At 36.3% G+C, this 25,374-nt stretch overlaps 1 protein-coding gene across 5 annotated transcripts; it reads left to right on the top strand.

The window, feature by feature from the left end:
- The first annotated feature begins 3,635 nt into the window (after positions 1–3,635).
- LOC108690176 (protein hu-li tai shao) lies at positions 3,636–25,374 on the top strand. 5 transcript variants are annotated; one of them, XM_018197343.1, is made up of 16 exons: positions 3,636–4,179; positions 10,829–10,963; positions 11,136–11,322; positions 11,422–11,804; positions 11,995–12,441; positions 12,524–12,660; positions 12,742–12,859; positions 15,321–15,434; positions 15,556–15,648; positions 15,877–16,072; positions 16,218–16,355; positions 16,483–16,554; positions 17,077–17,151; positions 21,980–22,047; positions 22,621–22,749; positions 23,355–25,374. In XM_018197343.1, exons 2-15 carry the CDS (start codon positions 10,856–10,858, stop codon positions 22,732–22,734), a joined length of 2,250 nt encoding a protein of 749 aa, XP_018052832.1. In that variant the 5' UTR covers positions 3,636–4,179; positions 10,829–10,855; the 3' UTR covers positions 22,735–22,749; positions 23,355–25,374. The 5 variants fall into 5 exon arrangements, with proteins under 5 accessions (XP_018052832.1, XP_018052834.1, XP_018052833.1 ...); XM_018197346.1 differs by lacking the exon at positions 3,636–4,179 and adding an exon at positions 10,085–10,103 and having other exon boundaries at positions 22,606–22,749; positions 23,355–24,613; XM_018197345.1 differs by lacking the exon at positions 17,077–17,151.

Here is a 25,374-nt window from a genome sequence, read left to right on the forward strand (position 1 = left end):
AATCTTTATTTTAAATCGCATACGTAAGAAACACAATCAATACTAGAAAAATGCCTATTATGATCGAAACTGGATCGTTATTACTTTAAAATAATTCAATTTTGAATTACTAATATACACTATATACTTGCATATATATCATATTACAGTCTTTTTAGAACTGCACGCCGAATTTTTCCGAACTATAAACGTAATTAAAACTATTCTAGTAATCGCGAATTAAATTGACAAGCAATTTAATAATTTGATGCTACCATCAAGCATGTTAAAGATGTTAATATATTGAAACTATTAATTTTATTGTGAAAAATATTACCTCGGCCCTTGAACTACTTATTGTGTTATTTTAACACAATTTATTAACACTGAGAAATGTTAAATTTTAATTTATCACAAAATAACATATTCACATTATGTTAAATTAATATGTTAAAAATTCAATACAAAAATTTTAATAAGGATTCATTTTAACATAAATACAAAATGTTTTTTATCATGTAGTTGTCAAAATAATCCTTGCGCTGATTATAATTATTCTCACAACTTTTTTTTGCGACGAGTGAAATACATATATTTGATTTGCTTCGATTTTATACATAACTATCGGAGGTCTCGATAAGGATAACATTTTCAACAAAACATTTCGAAACTTTAAATGTTATCGCAATGATGATGAATGTTTTAACGATTATCTTATAAGTCTTTTTAAAATTTCTTTAATATTCAAATTATATTTTTCATATATGTTAAATGACATTGTATAACGACAAATGTTTCGTACATTAATATGTATAAATATGTATGAATATATATAAATATTCACAAACACGTATAATTATATATGAAACATGTCCATATATTCGTCCCTCTTTTTATAAAATTATTTTTTAGTGTAATAGAAATAACAATAGTAATGTAAAACATAAAAAATAATTAAAGAGATAATTTTCGCATTGTTCGTTTTAGAAAAAAAAAACAAGTTTGGAAAAATGTTAAAAATATAATTATATACATAAGTAATTTTTTCACATTTTTTCAAACTTGATTTTTTTCTAAAATAAATAGTGTGATAATTATTCTTGAAATTATTTAGAACACTCAAGATCCAGTTTTAACCGATATAAGCATTGCTTCTTACTTATTGTGTGCAATTCATTACATTTTGCAATCCTAATAAATCGTTTTAAATTAATTTAACTTAAATTAATTAAATATTTAATTCATGTGTTTTTCTAATCTATTTTGGAATCGTTATTGTTTGCACATTTCAGAATTTCATAATATAATGAATTTCGTAATATAATGAATACTCAAAGATATATCGATTTACTCCAAAATAAAGTTTATTATCGTAGAATATCATTTAAATTTGAACAGACTTTTGTATGTTGAAATTCATTCGCCTTGCTTACACTTTTTTACACTTTTTACATTTAAAATGAGATAAATATATGTATACTTGGCGCCGAAAAGAGAGAAAGCGAAGATGCTGAGTATAAAAAGTGTAATCAAAGTGAATGATGTATCACGTAAGTATAACATGTGCTTACGATGGAACTTTTCGCGGAACTTCACGATTTTACAATATAGATTAAGGGCTTCGCACAATAAAAGGAACAAGGAACAATCATACCTATACAATTCACTTATATCCTACATCTATACAACTCAAATAAATCAGCTCGAAAAACTTGTATCTCTTTCTCAGGCCGGTGAACAAATGCCAGTGAGACAATCCAGCAAACTGAATGGATTAAAATGGATTGAAATTTTTTTCTATCCGAATGCATATTTTAAATAGCGAATACTTTTTTCTTGATTTAACTGGATTCAATTGAATTCAATTAGATTCAATTGGATGCAATTAGATTCAATTGGATGCAATTGAATTGAAAAACTTTCCTATTTCCTATTCAAAATTTTGAATTGAACAGTATTCACAATTGTATTGTTGTGCATAGAAAAAGCTAATATTATTTTTAGATTGAAAGGCATAGAGATATGCTCCATGCAATTCCTATAAATGAATAAAAATGCATTCAGGATTGCAAAAAACATTCATTTTAACATTTGTGAATCAATATTTCCAAAAATCTGAATCCATTTCAATCCATTCTCGTTAGCTGAGAAGCACATGTGTAGGAACACACACGCACGCATGCATATACGCATTGCGTATAATTTCACGACCACGGGTTGCGTAAGAGATCACTAATCATTGTATCACCCAGCAAACATGAATGGATTGAAATGAATTGAAATGGATTCAGAAATATGGATTTATGAATGTTAAAAAATGAATCCTTTTCAATCTTGAATGCATTTTTATTCATTTATAGGAATTGCATAGAGCATATCTCTAGGTCTTTCAATCTAAAAATTAGCAATTTTTATGCAATCGTGAATACTACTCTTCAGAATTGTAAATAGGAAGTACAGTTTTTTAATTCAGTTAAATTCAAAAATAATATCAGCAATTTTTGTGCAACGAATACTGCTCAATTCAATATTCTGAATATGAAATGCTTTTCAATCTAATTGAATAAAAAAAGTTTTTATTTAAAAATGGATCATAAATGCTACTTAATACTTAAATTATTCAAAATTATAAGTAGGAAATTTTTCGTTTTAATTCAATTAAGTTCAAAAAAGTTGTAACGTAAAACTAATTGAATTATGTTCTTTTGTTTCTCTTTGAAATAAAACTGAATGATCGATGTGAATAAATCAAATCGAACCCAGCTTCAATATTAAGCTAATCACGGCGCATGATATCGCTGGCCAAGCGAGATTAGATTATCCGACACTTACCCAATGTTGTCTCAGAGTAATGTAAATTGTTTATACTTTATTATATCTGTTAAATGATGATATTTTTATTATATCTATATAATTTCGTTACTAGTTTAGCTGATTGTAATTGAAGTGAAGAATGAATAACACCTTTATCAATTAAAGAAGTGGTGTAGAGGATTATGTAGAAGATTCATAATCCAGAAATCCCAGGTTCGAATCCCACTAAGATGCGTTTTTTAATACCAATTTGAAGCAGCAGTTAATTTTAGGTATAATTATTTATAAATGTCTTAGGAATAAAATTAGTAACCTTTAAATATGAATGTTTTTTTTTCGAATATTAAACTAGTGTCAGCTCGAATCCAATCCATTTTAATCCATTCAATCCATTTTCATGGATTTAAAGTACGCATTAATAAAATTTTAATCCATTTTAATCCATTCTTGTTTGTTGGGATTGTCAAAAGTCTATAAGAATCTTTTATATCATTCTATTAAAAAAATTGTTATAGGAAAAAAGAACGATATAGAATAACGTATTTTTGTATGTCCTAATTCAAAATAGACGTCAACGGTCAATGTTAAATTTCAAAAACAAAAAGAAGAGAATTATTTTGTTGGCAAACCTGCTTATTTCATGATAATTGCCACGATTGATGATAGATGGCGCCAGAGATCCGTGCGACTTTTTCGAAATTTCTTCAAACGACCGCTTGGGGTCCGTCCAATCGTCCATCGTTATCGTCTACGATATTCATGGCTCGTTCTAAACCGGAGACCCGACCGCGCGGTGTTTACTAAAGTGTTCACGATCAGTAACAGTGATCGGTAATTATCGGCAGCTAGACGTCTCCGTGATCGATTCCGCGCGTTTTGGCCGCGCGGCGCGGAATAGAAACATCACGGCTACACGATCTTTCCGCGATCTTTCTCTGGTGAAAATTGTCGGTCTCGTGAAACGTTGCGTTTGGCGATTCTCGAACCGCCGGAACAATACCGCGCCAACCGCGCAGCATCATCGCGGCTCGTCGATGCGCGGACGTTAAATTTCGCCCTGCCGGACAGAGGGAGGCATTTGTGTGGGAAACCGGCGGCGGCGGCGAAAAGGGCGAAGAGGAGCTTCAGGCTCGGCGACGCTGGTGGAGACAGAGACAAGAGTCAGTGGCGGAGGCGGTGGTGGAGGCGGTGACGGCGACGGCGGCGGCGGAGGAGGAAGAGGAGGCGGGGGGAAGCTGTTCATCGAACGGAACAGCCGCGCGCGCGGAGGAGCGGCGATACGGAGCGGAGGAGCGCGGCCCGAGTTGCGTTCGTTGTACGGTTCGTGAAACGGGCGCGGGCATATCACGGGATAGGAGGAGGCGGCGGCTGGCGGCGATTTCTTAGGTAGGTAAGTTGTCCGATATACATACGTTCGTGTCGGCGTCGAACGCCGCACGACATGGCCATCCCTGGATCCCGATTCGCATTCGCGCCGAGATCGCGCGGAATCGGAACCTCACGGAGTTCGCTCTACCTCCTCTCGGCGCTCGCCGTTCGCGCTCGTTCGACGATGAATGACGTAGGCGCGAGGGGTGTGTCGGCCCTTGTGTCTATTCGCAACGGCGCCGCGTCGCGTCGCGTCGCGACGCGACGTGGCCCACGCGACGTTCCGTCGCCCGTCAATCACCGTCGGCTTGAATGTACACGGCAGCCGTATCGACGACGCGCGAGTCATCGGACTCTACGTTTTGGTCGTACTTCCCAGTCCCCGTTCGATTCCGAACGGGATCCTTGAATTTCGTACTCCCTCCTCCCCGAAAATGTCGCCATTTGTACGGCCCTCTGTCACCGTCTCCGGACGCGCGGGTTACCCCGTGATGAACTTCTTATCGCGCTCGCAATCTCGAGTTCTCGGTGGGCTCAACTCGATCAACTCGATGGGCGGTGATCGACACCTCTCGGGTTAAACGTCGTCGCGCTTGGCTAATTGTGCTCGCCCATGCATCGCGGAAATCGCTACATTTCAACCTGTCCGTCGCCTCGTACAGGATTGGCGGCTTCCGTTGTGTCATGTCGGGAGTAGTTTTACGTATTTCGTCGTTAATTCCGCTAGAATTCCGATCCGTGACGCGTCCTGCTAGCTGTAGGCTATAGATAGATTTATAGAGAAGAGACAGATAGGAAGAGAGAGAGAGAGAGAGAGAGAGAGAGAGAAATATAATTATTGCGATAATTCTCGTGTTTTGATGATTCACGTATTTCGATATTTTCGATTGTATCCGTTAATGATTGCCGCAACAACAGGTTTTAGGGACCTACATTCGATCGCGACTACTCAAGACAGCGGCTTTAAACAAGAGTATAGTGTGCGAATCGTGAACACGAATCGTCCAACGTAGATAAAAATTAATCTGTGTAAACAAAAACGCGACATGAAAAGCTAGCTCTCTAAAACTTGAGTGAATCTCTTGAAAGTCTTTTTTCCTGCACTAGATCTGCATTACAACTTTCTTTCTTGCTTTCGCCAAAAAAAATGTTTTCTGTGACTGAACTAGTGTACACTTTTGGAACTTAAAGTGAGATAGATATATGTTTGATATTTGTCGAAAGCGAGAAAGAGAGTTCTAGAACAATCTAGTGCAGGAACAGAAAACAAGCCACGGATATCAAATATATCTATCTCATTTTAAGTTCCAAAAGTGTAGAGTTTAGCCACATTAAATAGATCTAGTGATTGAGAATTGATTTTTTTTTTTTTTTTTTTTCAAGATTGACTCAATTTTTACTCTGGGTATGATGTTACTTTAAAAATTTAGAGAGAATATTAAATAATATTAATATTATAAAAATCGCTGATAATCGAGGATCGTGTATATCCACTTCGCGTGATCAATTGTGTTCTCTTCTTTTTATTATTGCCTCTCTCTCTTTCTTTCTTCGATGCTGTTACTTTCATTTCTCGTAACTAATAGCGTTTCAGGACGGTCGCTCACTACGACGGGCGTAATCTGCGATTAACCATGACGTCATTGCGTTAAGTATCCATCGCCATCCGGCCGGTCGAGCGTCCGACGATAATCCACGTTTGCGCGTTCGTTTTGGCGTGTGATGTCAGCGTTATTAAAGCGACAGATATTCAATGGCATGATGCCATTTTGTCAAAAGTCGCCTGGCTGATCGCCGACTCCAGCAGTCGTCGTTGAACACTTCCAGATCGACATGACCGATTTATCGCCGCCGTCGTCGACGTCGACGGTTATCGATCGCTCGTTCCGCTGTTCCCTGATAATTATGTACTCTTGAACGATAATTCGACGAGTGAACTCGAAGGAAAGATCAGCTAGCTTGAGGCGATATTCGTAATTCAATCTTATATTTAAGATCATCTTAATTACGATCTTGAAATCTACACAGAGAAAAATGTTCTGCTTAAATGTCCTGCTAAAAAAATCCAACCAGAATTTTGATGAGGTCAGAGATGATTATGATAATCAGAAATTCTATTTGGCTTCATCAGAGTGATATTCTGAATGGATCTTGTTGTTGATTTATCTAGAATATTCTAGAACGCATTTTGTGGAATTATTTTAGATTTATTTTATTGACTTTGAATAGAATCTTCTAGATTCTTTATAGATCTGTGTTTTATTTCTCAACTAGTGTTTCTTGTATACTCTTTGCACTTCAAATGAAATAGATGTATGTTTGATTTTTGATAAATGCTCTGAAAAAATTCTTGATTGAAAATAAACGAACTAGAAGATTCTGATCATATCAATAAAAATTCTAGTTATCTTCAAGATAGAATTATATAATAGCTAGAATTATTTAACCAGGAAATTTTGATTTGTTCATTTTTAATCAAAATTCCAATTAATACAGTCAAACTCTTTTCAGTGGAGAAGCAAAGTGCAACAATAAAAAAACAAACTTTATACTCAGGATGATCTTAAATTTAAAATCAAACTACGCTTACCGTTCCTAAAGATTCAGATATCAGTTGACTAACAAAAACTGCAAAGAAAAGGAGCTTTACCATATATTTATGATTCTTTAATGTGATTGGGTTATATTCAGATTTAGAAACTATTAGCAAGAATTAGAATCTATTAGCAAGAATTAATTATATTAAAAAATCTTACAAAAGTTGCAAAACTGTTTTTTTTTCTACTATAAAATATCAAACATAAGCCTTGTTCTTTGTCACTAACTGCTCTAAAATTCTATCTCATTTTAGCCAGCTTCAATAGCTGTTTCATTTGAAGTATAACGAACGTATGCTAGTTCAGCTACAAAGAACAGACCTATATAACTCAAATAAATCAGCTTGAAAAACTCGTATCTCTTCGGGCCGGCGAACAAGTGCGAGTGAGACAAGCACGTGTACAGGTGCACACGAATGCACGCACGTACGCACATACGCACTGCGTATAATTCCACAGCTACGGGTTGCGTAAGGGATCACTAATCATTGTATCATACGAGTCCTCGCATCAAGCGTCGCAACAACATGGGTCGTTTCGAGCCTTTCCCTCGTTTCTTTTTTTCTTCGATCACGGTCGCTTCTATCTTCTACATACAGATCGATCATTGGGTTAAAAAATAACAGGTCCGAGATAAAGACAGCGATTCTGACAATGGATCCGTTGAATCGATGCGAGATACTATCCGATTAATCGTGGACTCACAGAACGCTCTTCGTTGTTTCAGTGCCGCTTAAAGTGAACGTGAGGTAGGAAAATCGTATACCTCGAACACATGATTCCTGATACCTGGAACGAGAGAAAGAAGCGAGATTATCTGATGGAAAACGTGCGGATCATCTTCGACTCCGTCCCTGGTCCCTCTCTATTTTAAGACGAGGACTCATAGACTCGCGCCAGTAAGCGTAGCGAACTCGGCCCGTGATCGCTTTCATTCAGCTTGCGGTGAGACCCGCATTGTCCCGTTATCGTCGAAGATAAGCGTTATTTACAAATGGGACTTCGGGAAAATGGAACTCTACTGATCTGAAATAGAAGTCGCTGTTGTTGCTTCGATTCGCAGTTGTAGAACTTCGCCGAGGTACGGCCGCACGAACGGCTGCGAATATATAAGGAAACTGATGATTACTTCTCTCTGAATTCTTTGAAGTGGAATCTCAGACCTCAAACACACAACAGAGGAAATATAATATTAGGAACAGCTATAAATGTTAAAATTTTGATCTATCAGAATTATGTATTCCGGTGTAACTTCTTTTAAATTGAAATCTTAAAGCGCAGAGCCTCATTCTAAAGAATGAAAATTGAGCTAATTTTGAAAAAGAATAATTCAATTTTTGAAAGTGAAATTTCACTTTTTAGAGTGAGATTTATTCTAAAAATTCCAGAGAGTTTAAAAGCACATACACTGTTAGAAATGTAACCGTGAGCTTCCTTTACATGTAAATGAAACTTATGGTTATGAACGAAATTAAAAGTAATGAATAATTTAACTGAAAATTAAATTACAGTTGTTACTTAAATGTAATGAATGTATACATTAAATTTTATAAATTTTCATGAAAAAATGCATTAAATTTCGTGTTCATGTACATAAATATACTTTTCAGTTATAAATACATTAAATTTAATGAAATGTCATGAAATTAAGTTTAACTGTGTGACTTAAAAGTACATTAAATTTTATGAAATTTTTAACAGTGTAGTGCATAATCGAGCTAGTGATTTATACATTATAGAAATCCATTCCTTTGTCTGCTCGAAAAGATCATTGTGGTCGAGCATTCGTTGTTCTCGGAAACATACCTCACGTTCCTGTTGACGTAACGTTCTTTTTTTTTCGTTTTGCCACTTGATCAATATCGCGGCCAATATTACGGCACTGTATCATGCTGTCAACGAAGCCAAACGCGCGTATACGCGAGGGATTTAAACGAAGCCACTTACTCCGAATACCTCAACCCCTTAACATTAATTACCATCAATTCGCACCGAGCCATCGTTCACGGTCGCCACTGCATTTTTTTCTGATCTATGTTTCCAAACTGGTCAAGTAAAGTATATCAAAAGTACATACATACATCTTAGTTGACGAAAGAGAATCGTTGTCGAGCGTTCCTTCTACTTGGCAACATTTCAAATGACGATACTCTGCAAATACCAGGCGTTATTTTCACATTAGATACCATTTATGTTTACTAACTATTATTTTATGTACATTTTATGTACATGTATAAAATTGATATAATATATCTCTTGTAATTATCTAAAATAAATATTAATATCAATTTTATAATTAATATTAACAAATATTGTTAATAAAAATATCTGTATACAAAAGCATGTACAAAAGCAAAAATAGTTACGAAACATAACATAATGATGAGATAATCGATAAATATAAATTTCGAAACGTGTAACGCACCGAATAAACAAAATATCAAAACTCTGATCTGCCTCATATTAAGTCCACGGGATTATCGATTACTATTCCGACAGAGGAATATCAGGGAATACGAGACATATATATATAAAATCATGTGGAGGGAAGAATTTTGGTCCTTGTACAATCGGACGGGTGCTATTGTGTTTCGCGCTTGCGTGCTACGTAATCCTGCGGTCAACCATCGTGCTTTTTTCTCTCTTTCTCGTTTCTTTTATTCACTGTTGCAGCGGAAGTGCACACGCATGACACGTTTTCCGGAGCGGTAACAAATCGGAAATTCAAGTCACAGGCGGCGAAGTGAATCGATCTCGCTGATAAGCGACTTGTCAATCTGCGAATTTCGTGAGTGATCACCGTTGTGTATATCGATCTCGATGAGAGAACAACGTTGCCAGGCGAAAGAGAATACATTTCGCGAATTAGAACGCGCTGTTGCGGTCACGACATAACGATGTTCACGCTAGCGAAACATTCAGCGTGGGATTTCCGGTCGATGGATGATGACGAGAGAAACGCGGCGTGAAAAGGAGAAAAGCGCGATGCCGTAGGATGAGGACGCGCGTAGCCGGGTGCGAGAGCGTTGCGTGGTGCGATGCACCGGTACTTGGTGTAAGGAAAGCCAAGCGGTGAACGACCGTTGACACAGATCCCGAGCTGAGCGAACGTCGCGGCGAGTAAAATAGCCGGCACAGTTGAGCATTCTATTTTACATCGTTAACGGAACGACGCCCACTGCACGAGTAATTAAGGGAAAAAAAAAGGGATCGAATGACAGACGTGGAAGACCCCCGAAACCCCCTCGGAGAATAAAGGGAATCATGTAACGCGTACACGGTGTTTGCGTCGTTGCACGCACACGATTCCCGGTAGGGCCCCGCAACTTTATTGATCGCACACCGGTAAGGTGTCCATATCTCGCACCGGATTCGGGAGAAACGAGTATAAATGCCACTTTCGCGTACACGAAACGGTATCGGCGAAACATTAAAACAGATCTTCATTGCTTTCAGTTTTTATCCGTTCTGGTCGATTCCATTCTTCATTGTTCGGTGTTTCTTAGAACAGACGCATTAAAAAGTCTTTAATTTGTCACAAAGTGATCCTTTATTTAATATTCTTAGAAATTAAATTTATTAATATTAATTTAATATCATTGAATTGATATTAATATCAATTTTTGATATTATTAAATTACTATTAATATTTTTCTTTTTAATGCTTTTGCGCGTTCCTATTTTTAATGTCTATTACACGGTGTCTACAATGAAGTAGTAAGCCGTAAGAAATTGACCAATCATAGTCGAATGTGAAGAGAATAATTGACTATGATTGATCAATTTCTTAGGACTATTCAGACTTGCATAACTGCATAAACGTATGCACAAAGAAAATTATCCAATCACATTTTATGTACGTTCTTATGGTGGAAATTCAATTGTCTGTATAATTGGATAATCTTCTTTACGCATATGGTTATGCAGCTTTGTAAGTGTATCTAAATAAATCGTTAAGATTTGCTACTCTATTAGACATCGCTTTACACGATTTGGAATAAATAATATCGAAAATCTATCAAGATATTTTTTGCTAACTAATGATGATATTAGAACATTATTCTTTATAGTTGCCGGTATTTGTACGAGGCTCGAAGATGGCAGATACGAGCCAACAAGCATTAAGCGAGCCACACACGAACGGAGTGGTGGACGGTTTGACGGAAGATGAAAAAAGCAAGATGAGACCCGCCGATATCGATGCGGTAAGTTTCGCGGAATATATGACGGTGTTCAACGTTTCTTCAATAATAGAAATCGAAGAAAGTTTCAATGATTATTTATTCGAATTTCGCCAGCGCAAGAAAGGCTTGAAAAATCAATGAATTACTCCAACCGTGTAAATGTGTTAAACGAGAAAATTTTATTCATTTACAGGATATGAGAGAAATGGAGAGGAGAAAGAGGGTCGAGATGATGATGAACTCACGAATCTTCCGGGAAGAGCTGGAACGTATAATTGAGACACAGATGAGGGACGGTGCTGGACCCTCTGGTCTCCTGCAACAGATCTCTGACATGATGGGTGCACAGGGAGCCCGGTTTAACGGCAATGTGTTCAAAAGTTAGTCCTGTTTCGTTTAAAATTATTATTCTTTGAAAACACCCTCCCCCTTTTTTTGGTCTGACTTTATTCTGACCCGGTTCATTCGGAAATGTGTAGATTCGAATTGCGTCTTGCCTATCAACGATATTCGCGGCGTGGAAAGCATGGGATACGCCAAGGGCGAGAAATTATTGCGATGTAAGATGGCGGCGGTGTTTAGATTGCTCGATCTCTACGGATGGACGCAAGGCGTCGGCGGGCAAATAACTGCCCGTCTTAATCAGGACCAGGAGCACTTTTTGGTGAATCCTTACGGGCTACTCTATCACGAGGTTACCGCCTCGAGTTTGATCAAGGTGGACATGCAGGGCACGATTGTCGAGCAGGGGACGACGAACTTTGGCGTGCACATCACTGGTTTTCAATTACACTCGACAATACACGCTGCGAGACCCGATATCAAGTGTATTATTCATATTACTACTCCGTCCGTTACCGCTGTAAGTAAATGTTTCGTCTTTAATTTCTTCACTCTGCGATGATCCATTTCTCGTTTCTCTCGTATACATTTACGAGTATTTGCATATTATTCTTGATTGCGTGATGTCACTTTAATAGCAATTGATGATAAACATTTATTAGCTCTGCTTTGAAAGGAATTGACTGACGCACGCGTGATATGATATGTAGGTTTCCTCCTTGAAGTGTGGATTGTTACCAATCGGTCAAGAGAGCATAGTGATAGGTGAAGTTAGCACTCATCAATACATAGGAGGTTCCGTCGAGCCGGAGGAACGGGAGAAGATAGCTAGAAATCTCGGGCCAATCAATAAGGTTATGCTCTTGACGAATCGCGGCGCCCTTTGCTGTGGAGAAACAGTGGAAGAAGCGTTCTTTAACGTTTACAATACCGTAGTCGCCTGCGAAACGCAACTGAAACTAATGCCCGCAGGTGTAGATAATCTAAGCCTTATCAGCGAGGAATCGAAAAAAGCTATATTTGAAGCGTCGCGAAAACCGCCGATCCCGCAGCAACAAAGCTCAGTAGAATCGTCCGCTCTCGCGGAGAAACTCGAGAAACGTTGGAGAATCGGCGGCGCTGAATTCGAGGCCCTTATGAGAATGCTTGACAATGCTGTAAGTCCTAGAGAACCATTCACCGCTTTAATATTTGTATCAGAATTTGTATCTGAATGTCGCGTTTCTTCTTTCTTCTCAGGGATTCCGTACGGGCTACATATATAGAAATCCACTTGTAAAGGGAGAACCCCCGAAACCACGAAACGATGTTGAAGTTCCACCGGCCGTATCGTCTTTAGGATATCTGCTTGAAGAAGAGGAATTATATAAGCAAGGGTAAGTTTTCACTTCGAACATATTTTGCTTCAATACTATAGAATAAATCAATGCTTAACTGATTTTTCTTTTCTTAAATAGGCTGTGGAAGGGCGGACGTAAAGGCACAGACAGATCCCGTTGGTTAAATTCGCCAAACGTTTATCAGAAGGTTGAAATCCTGGAAACTGGAACACCCGATCCTAAAAAGATCACCAAGGTAGAAGTCATTACTTTTGAGAATAAGACCGACTAATTATTTACCGCACGAGGCTAAATTTATAATAAGCAAGTATTCATATTTGGCAAATATAATCGCGTATTGTGGCTAATATTACGGCTTCCGTAATAATGAAAGAAAAAAGAAAGCTTTAAATGTCAAGTGCAAAATTAAATAGTTATGACTTATTAATAGTTATAACATATATTGATATACAAGTAGAACCGTTTATTATATTAACTTTTGTTTAGAGTTTTTGATTTGAGAATATAAATCTGTTTTAAACTTTTTGATAAATATTTCCTTTTGCCATTGTATCGCAAATTTAACTTTCAATTTAAAAGAAAACACTTTGTCGATATTAGATTTTTGTGAATTTAATATTAATGTTATTAAGATTTCATAGTTTGTTTTCCGTGAAAAATAACTTTATTTTATCGAACATTGTTATTGAAGATATTTTTAGCGATGATTGAGAAAGACGAATGCGCATATTTACGGCCGTAAATAGATAGTACATCCATATATACAATGCGACGTAAAGCATTGGTTATTCCATTTTGTTAGCAGTCAATTGCATTTTACCATGCTGTATTGTATAGTTTTATCTTGTTTTTATCAAATTTTTTTATTCAATTTAATTTTATTATACAAACACATACCAATGTATGATAATTCGATTATTTATATCAATTCCAAACATTCCAACTCGTGCTATTAATTCTTAACATGCTGATATGTTAAAATGTATCTTTTAAATTATGTAATTTTAATCATGGTCTCATTGAACAAATAATATATAATATATCATTATATTAATGTTGGTTATACTGACATATATATTGCTCTTTTTAAACTATAGATATAAATTTAACTCTTGTTACAACAGAGCTTGATTTTATTTAATAAAAGCTTATTAATGCAATATAACGAATTACTTAAAAGTTCAAAGTTGGAACAAAAATCACATTTTCTATGCTATGGCCAATGTGTTTATATGTGCCTGTGTGTATGTACACGCATATGTGCTTTATATGTATAAGCATTGGTCACTTTATATCATACCTGATACTTACGAAAAAATATGTATATCATCTTTATCATTTAAATTATAATGCCAAAATTTTGATACACAAATTTTTATCGACATACATACAATGTAATTGTTTCGTAATATGAAAATTATTGATTAACATTAAATTATTATCATTGCATTATTCCTTATTTTATAGACACAATTAAAAAATGTAATATTTTTTTATTATAAATTTATCTGCATTTCGACAAAGATTAATGGCATGATTAGATACGTAACTCATTTTTTCAAATCGTAAAAAAATGTTCTCTTAATATCACTATTTAATAAACAAAAATACAAAATCTTATATAATAATTTATATTAAGAATAATAATAAACACGCAAAACGAAAGACAAAACGAGAACGGTCAATATTTCCGCAAGCAAAAGTTACGAAACATGTTAAATTCCAGTCAATCGTTAGTATAAGTATCTTTATATATATAAGATATTAACGACTGTTCTTCTGTAGCTTCTTGATGTTTAAATAAAGTTATACGTGCTGTTTAAAGATTATATCAACTTTAATGAAACTTCAACTTTAATAGCGTTCCAAGTTCTATTCTTAGCCTGTAGACGCCGCTACATTAATAAATTTAGCGCTTTCTATAATATGCGAAGTTATGTGTATATTGTCGTCTACAATATATTTATTGACACTAATTATATGATTTTGAAATCTATTCTGCAAAATTACTTCCTATCAAGAGTAACTTTATGTATAATCTTGGGGTAAAAATTTCGTACATTTAATAAAAATGCAATAGAGTTTTATTTTATTTTATTATTGTAATAAGGTAATAAAATAATAATTTGATATATTGTACTGTATTTTGCTTAAGCACGTTTCAAACGTACTTTTGCCACAATAGTTATAAAAGATATGTATGAAACATATACAAGTGTTTCTTATGACTCTGTATGAATGTGTGCCTGATCTCATCATCAAGATCTTATTGGCCTGGTTACACAGAGCCCACTGCATTTACAAAACCAGATCAAGTGACCCTTCATATTTTGCTAAGCTATTTTCTTAAAACTAAATGTTAGGCATAGTAATTAATGTTGTTAGATTGCTGAGTTGTAACAGCATTGCATGTAATTGTATTGAATTTTGTTTTGAATCACCTTAGATATTGAATATTGTTATACAGTTAATGTAAAATATGGATTGCAACATGGTACATAGCTGCAATAAAATTATGTTAAAAATATGTTTTTAAAATATTTGTTTTTAATTATTATGGGATAATCTATTAAAAGGGGAGTGAAATATGCAGCAGGCACACATAGCATGCAGGAGTCTTACTTTATGTTAACATCATTATGATTCTTATAATGATTTGAAGGGGGTCGACTAATGTTCTGGTTTTGTGTGTGCAGTGGGTGTCTGATGGATCTCCTACCCATAGCAGCACACCAGTCAAGATAGACGGTGCTCTTCAGTTTGTTCCGAAAAATACCAACCCAAAGGAGTTCAAACAGTTACAACAGCAGGTAAGTATTGTCAATTATATTTGCATCATACCCTATTTGTCTTTGTCTCTGTTCTTTTCGTATATCAGCTCAATTTGTATAACTGGGAACGTACAAGTTTGATACACTTTCGTCTCCTTAGATTAAAGATTATCGACGAGCAGAGAAAATATCGGCTGGTCCGCAATCCCATATATTGGAAGGTGTATCATGGGAGGAAGCTAAGAAAATGCAGGTACACAAATTTAAACATCGAGTCTTCTTTATTTAAACCAATTTAGATACATCCCATTTCATAAATTTAGCAAGAAGAAAAAACTTCCCGTTAAGTAGCAATAATCATGTACTGTTCTGGTTTGAATTTGAATTGAAACGATAGCATCTTTTTGGCTATTAGTTACTTTATAAATCCCTGCAGAAAATATGTATGTTATCTTTAACTTGCATACTCGTTGTTTACAAGGACGCGACAATTAGTGGTACCGGAGAACAAGTAGTTTTAGTAGGAGCCGCTAGCAAGGGTATTATACAGCGTGGTTTCCAACACAATGCGATGGTGTACAAGACACCTTATGCCAAAAATCCTTTCGACGCCATCACGGATCAAGAATTGGATCAGTACAAGAGAGAAGTCGAACGCAAACAGAAGGGAGATCCTTGTTAGTTCCATTCGTCATTTTTCTTATCCAATCTTTTCCCGTATTTATGCATGCTCGTCTTGTATTTGTATCCTTCTTAGAATACTCTGTACCCACTTAATGTTCACCGAAATGGAACCATTAATATTACCTATTCTGTAAATAGACGATGAATCACAATCAGAATCCGAGGCCTTGTCATCCTTTAACATCAGTCGTGCGACGCATGAATCCAGCACTGCCAAGAGTCCTATTCAGTCACCAGTTTCTGTTACTTCGGAAACAGAGGAGGAGAGTAGAGACGGTAAATTTATGTGTTTAATTCACGAACGAGTTTCCATACATATCATTGAATGTATCACATTTTGACCTTTCTATATATTTTTATTTTCTATTATTAACGAATACTCGCGTATACTCCTTTGCTACAGAACCCCGAGTATTGAGAATAGAAACGAAACAAGTGCCTGCGCCGAGTCAACCCGAAGTTGTGTTAAGCGATGGTAAGTTTTTCCTTATCTTTTTTTTTCTGTTTTTTTTTTATTCTTTCCCAAATAAGTGTTATATCATGAGCCTGTCATAAATTTCTTAATGAGTAAAATTACGATGAGACAGTTGCTTTAATTCAACTCCGATTTTTGCATGGTCAACTTTTTATTTATGAACAATCCATGTGACATTTGCATCTTCTCCTTTGCAACAATTTAATCATATTTAACTAATCGTTAAAATACAGCACGTTATCGTGCATGAAGACATATAATTTTGCACGAATTAATCGGTGGTTGCCTAATTTGTAATGCTGAATGCCCAGATAATCGGTGGTTGTCTAATTTGTGATGATAAATACCCAGATAATTCGCAAGATAAATATACTTACATCTGTATATATATTTCGTGACTATCACGGATACTATGTATATAATAACATTATTATCGAGCACCACGTAACGACTTCAGATCACGAGGAACATTTTACTGATAAACAGGTGTAAATCGTGTACATATTTATTTTTGATATGCAGTGAATGATGCTACTACAGAGTACCTTAATGAGATGCGCTACAGAATGACTGAGCGACAAAGCGGTTACAAAGGAGGTGAGTTTTTTTCTATACAGGGAAATGGGAATGGATCTAATTCTTATCATTCTGAGTTATTCTCTGATATATACAGTTTACGATGTTCAACTGAAGAAATCGTATCTGGAATTATATTTATAAAATAGCTAAATTGCACATGCGACTTTTCGACAATTAATGAAAAATGAATAGTTCTAAGAAGAAAAGGTTTTATGAAATTTGATTATTCACTCGTGAATATAAAGCCTCAGCTGCGAGCTATAAAAGCATTATCTTCAGTTTAATTTCGTAGTATAGATTTTTTTACGATTTAATCTTGTTCGATATATTTCATCTGGAATAAATTGCATTTCTTTTGGTATGGAATACGCTCCCCATCCGCAATAACTACATAAAACGCACTATTAAAGATTGAGTAAATTATATATATTTTCATATCATCACTGATCATGCTTTTGTCTACATATACGGCATGTGTCTCGAAAGCTTCTTGTTCTTGTTTTCCTTCGCTACTCGAAATAATGATCACGCTTGCACCGATAACTGATGTTCATGTTTTTGTTAATCTCTTTTCCTCTTTTTCTGCATAAAACGCTCTAGAATTTTTGAAAATTCTCATTTATATATTCAATCTAAAATATAAAAGTTATACTTCAGTTTTTTTTACTAAACGATGAGTTAACGAATAGAAGAATAATTAATTAATACAAATAGCTAATCTTTGCAATGAGTAACAGTGATAGATGAACAAAATAACTGATTTGCGCGCAATATGTTTTAAACATAAAAATTTTTAAGCATAAAAATAAAGAGACGCATAGCCAGAGAATGGATGTCGAGTTTCTTCGGCTATCATTATTTGTAGTACTTAGCGCAGCGTAAGCAACGAAGAAGACTCGCGCGAATGTGGAGAGTATCCAAGTGATCGTGAACGTTCTCTCCGTTTCTCCAAAGCGAGCAAACCGATCGATCGTTCGCCGATTCCAATGTCCAAGACATACATTTGGACGTAATACTTGCAGATTGCGAACTAGCCAGCAATTGCAGCAGCGTAAGCAGCGAATACTGTGCGCGAAAGTACTACGGCCGGCGGTTCTCCGAGCATCCTTATGATAACCCCCGTTTGGAGAATGTTAGAGCTTCGACGACCGCCGAACGAAAGAAACCTCTTCTAATCACACGTGCGAAAACGCTCGTTAATGGGAGAAACGAGCCAAATATAATTTCTCGGGATGAAGTTTTCATAAAATCGCGCTATGAGGTGAGACGGAAATTTTTCGAAGATCTTGAACGCCAAAAGAATTTAGAAACTGACTTGACAACAGCAAAGATGACTAGCATTAATAATAAGGAAAACAAGTTAATACTTGGACGAAATTCCATGGTGAATCCAAGTGAAAATCCTCATCTTATCAAATTGTTTGACGTGACAAACGCAAGTACGAAAGAACACGTCGAGAACTTGAACGATGAGACGCTGTCGAATAACAATGTCGCAGTACATTCTGTGACATGGACAAATATCGCGCAACCGAGTTTCGTCAAGCGTGTTAACATGGACGAGACGAAGCCGAGTCCACTTAACATCATGTCCTACATAAACGGTGACAGTCAGACAGAGGAGGAAATAGAATATGATGAAAGAGCTAAATGTCCAACGATCGAGACGATTGCTTCCATAAAAATGCAGTCTTCAACAACTCGTCCAAATAAATCGATAGATTCGACGGTCGGCACGAATAACGAACAACACCAGCATACAATGACAACAACAATGACGACGAACACGGAAGTGACACTTGCGCACAGCTGCGCTGAAATATTTCAGCATGATAACGATGATAATGAGGAAGATTCGCGGCTGCTGAATAATTTATCTTTCAATATTTGCGACGAACATTCCATCGATCGTTATGAATGCGACGACAATGAGACATTGGCAGATAAGGAAATAAATGATGAATTGAAACCAACGGAGCTGAAGAAGCAAAGCGTTCGATCTTGGATCGAAAGTTCCATGTACGAAGGCAACTGGTCGAATAATGTAAAGACTGACTTGTATGAATCGTATAATGATATCGCGAAAATTGTCGAGAGCATCGACGTGAATATCACTTCGTCGAGAACGGAATTGGACGCCTTGCCTGATACGGATACCTGCATCAAGTATAATCTGGACTCGACGAATATGAGTCTCATTTACAGCTTGACCCCGCCGGCGGCCGTTGACCAGGACGAGAGCGGCAACGACGATACTTCGCGTGATTTAGCGGATCGCTCGTCGGAGTGGCAGTCCGATTCAATGAGAAGTGACAACGACGAGCCATTGAGCGATTACATATGGATAGAACCAGAGACTCCCACGACAAAAGCAGAATGCGTCAAGTTCACACGAGATCAAGCGAGGTTGTCAAGCGATAGTAGTTGCGCAGAATTAGAACTGCTTGAATCCGAGAGGCATTCGGCAAGCGGCTCCGATATACTTGAGTTACCAAGCTGCACGATTCGCGAACTGAATGATATCGACGGCGAAGTCTTTCTCAATGGAATCAATGAATCCGCCAACGAGATCATCGCCGATCTCAATGCATCCAACGAAGTGTTGCCATCTAGCGATGCTATAGAAGTCGTACAGCAGATCATTGCTGAGATTATCGAGTCCATTTATGTTCTACTACAGTTAGATTCTTCTATTCACGATCTCAGCATTGTAAGAGAAATAGTGCGCAACTTGATCAACAGTTACCATCGCGAGTGCTCGCTCGTAGAATCTACCATTGGAGCATGCATGTCCGATGTCTTCGCGAGTAACAATGACAATATTTGTCGAATTAAAGGTTTTCTGGGGAATCTATCATCAGACTATGACGATTACGATAATCAGAATTACGAAATGGAGATACGCGAGCCGAAGGATGGCGAATCTCCCGCCATGATTGAGTTCTGTACCGTGGCGAAGAAATTACCGATCGTTACCATTGACAATAGCGCTTTGGAATTAAACTTCCGCGTTATCAGAGTCTCGACGGACGAATACGCGAATATGTCGCCAAGCGCTCGTCTTCGTCTATTTGGTGAAAACTCGATCGATGATAATCGCGGTATCGAGATCAGTAAAATCAGAGATGGTGAAAGCGTGATGAAATCAGAAACATGGCCGTACGAACGATGCTCTTATTGCCGTGAGGAAGAAGAATCTATAAGGGATAAAACAAGTTGTTTGACGCCTATAAGTGAGGAACCGGATGATTCTTTGCACGAGATAGTCAACTCCATAACGCCCACTTTGAAAATTCATGATGAATCGTTAGAAGCCCGCGATATTCTTGAAGAAAATACAGCAAATTCCGCGAGGAAGCATATTTCCCTCGACGACACCTACACGATCTCCGAAGTCAGCTCCGCCGTTATCTCAGATAACGACGAGACGAACGATCTTGAGGAACAGTGCAATGTCTGGGATGCCTCCATAGATTGCATGTCGTATTCGTACGAGACCAAAGAATTTATGCGTCTGGAGAAAGCGCTCGCAGACAAGTCGCAATTGAGCGCGTAGCACTTCACTCATCTTTCAGAAAGATGACACTATATTAATTCTGGCGATTGTTTAATTGAATTACCAAAGAATATATTATTTCCTTGATGAAAAAGGGGAAAAGCATTTCGACGATTGATTCGTCGATATATACAACTGCGTCACAACAGCGTTTTAGCTTGCGTGTCGGTGCTCTATTTAAAAATTTCTTTCTCTTAATGTTCACATATCTTTGAAAAGCGTCTTGTCGAATAGTTTGTATACTTGATCTTATATTTTATGCGCGTTTATTTAGTCTGTTCAACGCGCCGATTTTCTACATATCTTAAGCTAGCAAAGAAAAACATTTATATAAGTACGCGTGTTAAATGCTAAGGAATTCACGTTATTTTATGTCTGTTAAATTTTGATGATTCTATTCTTTTCTTTTAACTTTTATAATTATAACGTCTCTTTATGCACAAACAAAGCGCATCTTTTGTGCGATCGATTTTAAGCACATCGAGAAAGAGTTTGACAATTTCTTACGTGCAGCTTAATATTGACGTTTATAAAAGTGCTAATATTATTTGTTTTCTATTATTTTCAGTTTTGTTTATTTTTTCTTTTTTATTTTTGTTACATTGTAAACTTAAAAATGAAGGATTTTGTTGTTTAGTGCAATGTATCAATTGGAATGTTTTGCTTTATTTTCTTGATATATGATAATAAGTTTATTAATATTAATTGACCGTTCTAATATTACATTTACACTACCTCTTTCTGACGATATTGTAACTAAGTGAAACGTTGTGAACATTTATATAATATATTTTCAAATATTTACTGCAACAGCTTTTAAGTGTTTGATGATAAAAAAGTTTGCACATAACGCTTATCATTTTTCTGCATCCGTTTCTATTCGGACATGCATCCTCATCGTTCATCCTATTACCTTTTCAATGGTATATGTACATCTTGCAAGCTGTGAATGATTGATGCTAAAACATGTTTGCTTGGGAATGATTGATTTTATATAACAAATCCACACGAGCGAATACACTCTGACAAGTATCAACCTACACCGTTTTTCGAAAGGTAAGATGTCTGTGTTTCTATCTCGCTTTTCATTTTTTATGAAGTATAATAATACATAAGAATACATAATTGACAGCTGACTAGACTTGGTGGGATTAATTTCAATTCTTTGGCTTCCAAATTGCTTAGCAATTATATCAATTATGTCATTACTGTTGCCTACGGATTCGATTATTTTATCATTACAATGATCTGAAAATTCACATTTCGAATAATCCGTTATTTATGTTCTAGGAGAGAATACCGTAAACGGCGATCACTCGGACGCTCATCACAGTACTTTTTCGCAAAGTAGCAAGGAGGTTTGTCGCAATACTTATAATATCAAAACCACACCATCATATCATATGCGGGGAATCGGAAATTAATTTTTTACGCGTTTTATTGTTTATATTTGAAGCGTTTATTCTTGATATGCTTATACACAAATCAATTTAGATTACTGTTTTTTTTTTTTTATTGTTGGCTTTAGATTCACTCTCTAAAATAATGAACTTAAACAAATCTCCGCATATGTACGTCGGATTTCTTTCACATATCTCATTACATTTCTCATGCATTCGTTAACACATGGGAATGCTATATTTTAATCAAATATGGAATAAGATATTTCTTGATTTATAATGTTATAAGAGAAGAGATATAGAGCGTGTTTAATTCGAGCGAATTGTCGCTTCACTTTTTGCATTAATTTTTACAATACAGCCGGCATAGTCGTTCATAGATTCGCCTTCTATTCTATATCGATTTGCATGCGACTAAATAATTGGCTAATAGAACGATTAAGCGTGAAAGTTCGACGCTCTATGCATGTGCATGCAGAAAGGTTTATGGTTACGGTTGGGACCTTCCGTGTTAAGGGTTCCATGTCGCAGGATGTGAGCGTTAGCGAGGAATCGCCAAAGAAGGAAAAGAAGAAGAAGAAGGGCCTTAGGACGCCATCCTTTCTTAAAAAGAAGAAGGAAAAGAAGAAGTCAGTCGAGGCGTAGGTAGTCGTAGCTCAGGTAAGCGATTCAGTTAATCTGTCTTAGTCTCTAGATTTTGATACCGTCGTAAAGATTATTTACATTTGCGAACAAATATATTTACGGATCTGTTAAACGTCATTATCTTTATTTTATAACGTTAGTATGCTTATGCTGAAGCGTTTCTTATAATCTATGATCTACAAATCGATTATACGATCGAGCGAGCCGCTATTTCTTCTTCTAGACTTTTCCTCTTTTATGATATCGACTGTAATTTTGGAGAGTCATTTTTGAATAATGAAAAATTTCAGCAACTCGCTCGCTCGCTCAATCGATTGTTCCCAGTCAACGTGGTTAGTTTGTTTGAGTCCGAGTGTTGCTCATTGAAGGTATGGAAGAAAAATTAAAAGCTTTTCCTTTAGAGACTAGACGCGCTCGCGCTAAATTTCATATGGCTGCAGCAAAGATCAAGTCGTGTTTTTTGATAGAATTACATTCGCGTAAATAAATAAATAAGTATGTATATATATATATATATTTATTTATTTATTTATTTATTTATTTATTTTATTTATAACAATATGAAGCGCAGTGAGACACACCAAACGATATTGACCTTGAATTAACATCTATATTTTCAGACACTGCCACAAGCAAAAGCTTCTCGTAAAAAATAAAACGAACATGCAAGTTTAAACTCAAGATCGGATATGAGCTCGCTTTAAAGTAAAGGACAAAATTCGACGAGTAACGAAGAAACGAAGCATAGACGAATGGCGGAAGATAAAACGGAGATGGATAGAGGAGAATGCGCGAAGAAAAATCGAAGCGAACGAGCAACAATCACAGCATCTTTCCAGGACTCAAGACTGCCATCGCATTACGTCTACGATAAGGAAACTATATTGTACTGTTAATGTTTTTACGTTTTTAATTTGTTAAGCGTCGCGCTAATGTATTTAATCCGCTATTTAATTTTGCCTCTCCTATCCCGTTTGTGTGTAACGCAATAAAGAGTTACATATGCATACTTTGCGACGAAGAAAGACAGACAGATAGAGAGAAAGAGAGGCGTCATCATTATTATCTTTATTATTTTATTCGCCAATGTCGACGCCGTTGCCGTTGCCTTCATCGTTGTCGTCGTCGTAATTCTCGTCGTCCTCTTTCTGCTCGTCGTCGTCATCATCGTTGCTGCCGCCGTCGTCGTCTTCGTTATTATCATTATCATCGTCATCGTTATCGTTATCATTATCATTCATTATCATTGCCGCCATCGCCATTATCATAGTCATCTTCGCCGTCGTTGTCGACGTTGTTGCTATTATGGTCATCGTTGCTATTTGCTTCTACTGTATTTTTTTTTCTCTTTCTCAAGATTGTCTTAATTCTTTGATTGTAACTGATAATTTTTAGATTAGGAAAAAATGTCGTATGATCTCTCTTTTAGAACGGAGAGATGGCAATAGTTCACGGCGCGTAAAGTTTGCGCGAATGTGATTAATCGAATACGAAACATTTTATCTTGAACGATTCGTGGATTTACTGGGCTGATACTGGATCAGTTTTATCGCGAAGAAAAAAGGAAGTAGAAGTGAATGCGAAAGGCTGTGTTCTAGATTTTGAAGCTGGCGTGCGAAAGAAATGCGTTGCGAGAATATGGATCTCACGACTGTCCTCTTGTATCAAAAGCATCCTGGACAATAGAAATCGCCTGACTCCCGGACTGATGTACTCGTCTTCGTGATATGTATAAAGTAATTTGTGCCGTACGATAGCCTATCGATTACGATTGTTACCGAGTTGAAAACTTTATTACAAACTATCTATCGATTGGCGCTTATATCGACATAATATTTTATGTCAACTGAATAAAAAGAAATAGTAATACTAACAGTAAGTCATGCCTTACGGCGACATTCATCAGCTTATATTGTTACCAAATTCAAACAATCGGTAAACTTAGGTATGTCTATTAAAAGGATGTAAAGTAGATTCAGAATGGAACTGAAGTGGAAACAAAGTATGGCGACGTGTGCTTTCACGAAATTTTCAATTTTATCTATTCGACCTAACGAAATAGTTAAAACTTTTTCGGAGTTTATTATGCTAAATATTCGTTGTACATACAGAAGTGCAAAACCGTGTAATAATTTTTGCTTATCCTTTCCTTTTACAGATTAATTATTCATTGATATGTAAAAACGTGCCTTTCGTATCTTCGTCAATCGATTAGTCTTTAGCATTCGATCGTTTCAATCCTTACCGTATCTACTGATTTATTAATTGAGTAATCGTTCGATTTGGTCGTCACGCGTCATTTGCTGTTGAATAACATCTTTTTGCAGTAATTTCAACAAGTCGAACTTGGTTGGACCAAGTAAGTAAGAATATCTTTCCTAGAGTCGTGTTGTCCTCAATTAGTCATTAATTAAATAAGAAATTACTTAAAGAGCAATCGAAGCCGCGATGCGGAACATTGCAATTATTCGTGATTCTCTTTGACTTGTTGAAACTGTTGAGGAATGTTGTTCAAATTGATAATTCGAGTACTAATGATTACGTTCTTTATCCGTAATTAATGATCGACCACTTATACAACGTGTGTTTTGTACAAATAAAGTCGACGTTATATCTATATATAACATATGTATAACTGTA

Source organism: Atta colombica, unplaced genomic scaffold (assembly GCF_001594045.1).
Source record: "Atta colombica isolate Treedump-2 unplaced genomic scaffold, Acol1.0 scaffold297, whole genome shotgun sequence".
Lineage (NCBI taxonomy): Eukaryota > Metazoa > Arthropoda > Insecta > Hymenoptera > Formicidae > Atta > Atta colombica.

Coding starts and splice junctions, on each gene's coding strand:
- LOC108690176 (XM_018197342.1), top strand. CDS start 10,856: ATGGCAGATACGAGCCAACAAGCATTAAGCGAGCCACACACGAACGGA. Junction 12,860..15,320: donor ATCCTAAAAAGATCACCAAG/GTAGAAGTCATT, acceptor TTGTGTGTGCAG/TGGGTGTCTGATGGATCTCC. Junction 17,152..18,155: donor ACAAAGCGGTTACAAAGGAG/GTGAGTTTTTTT, acceptor TAATACTTGCAG/ATTGCGAACTAGCCAGCAAT.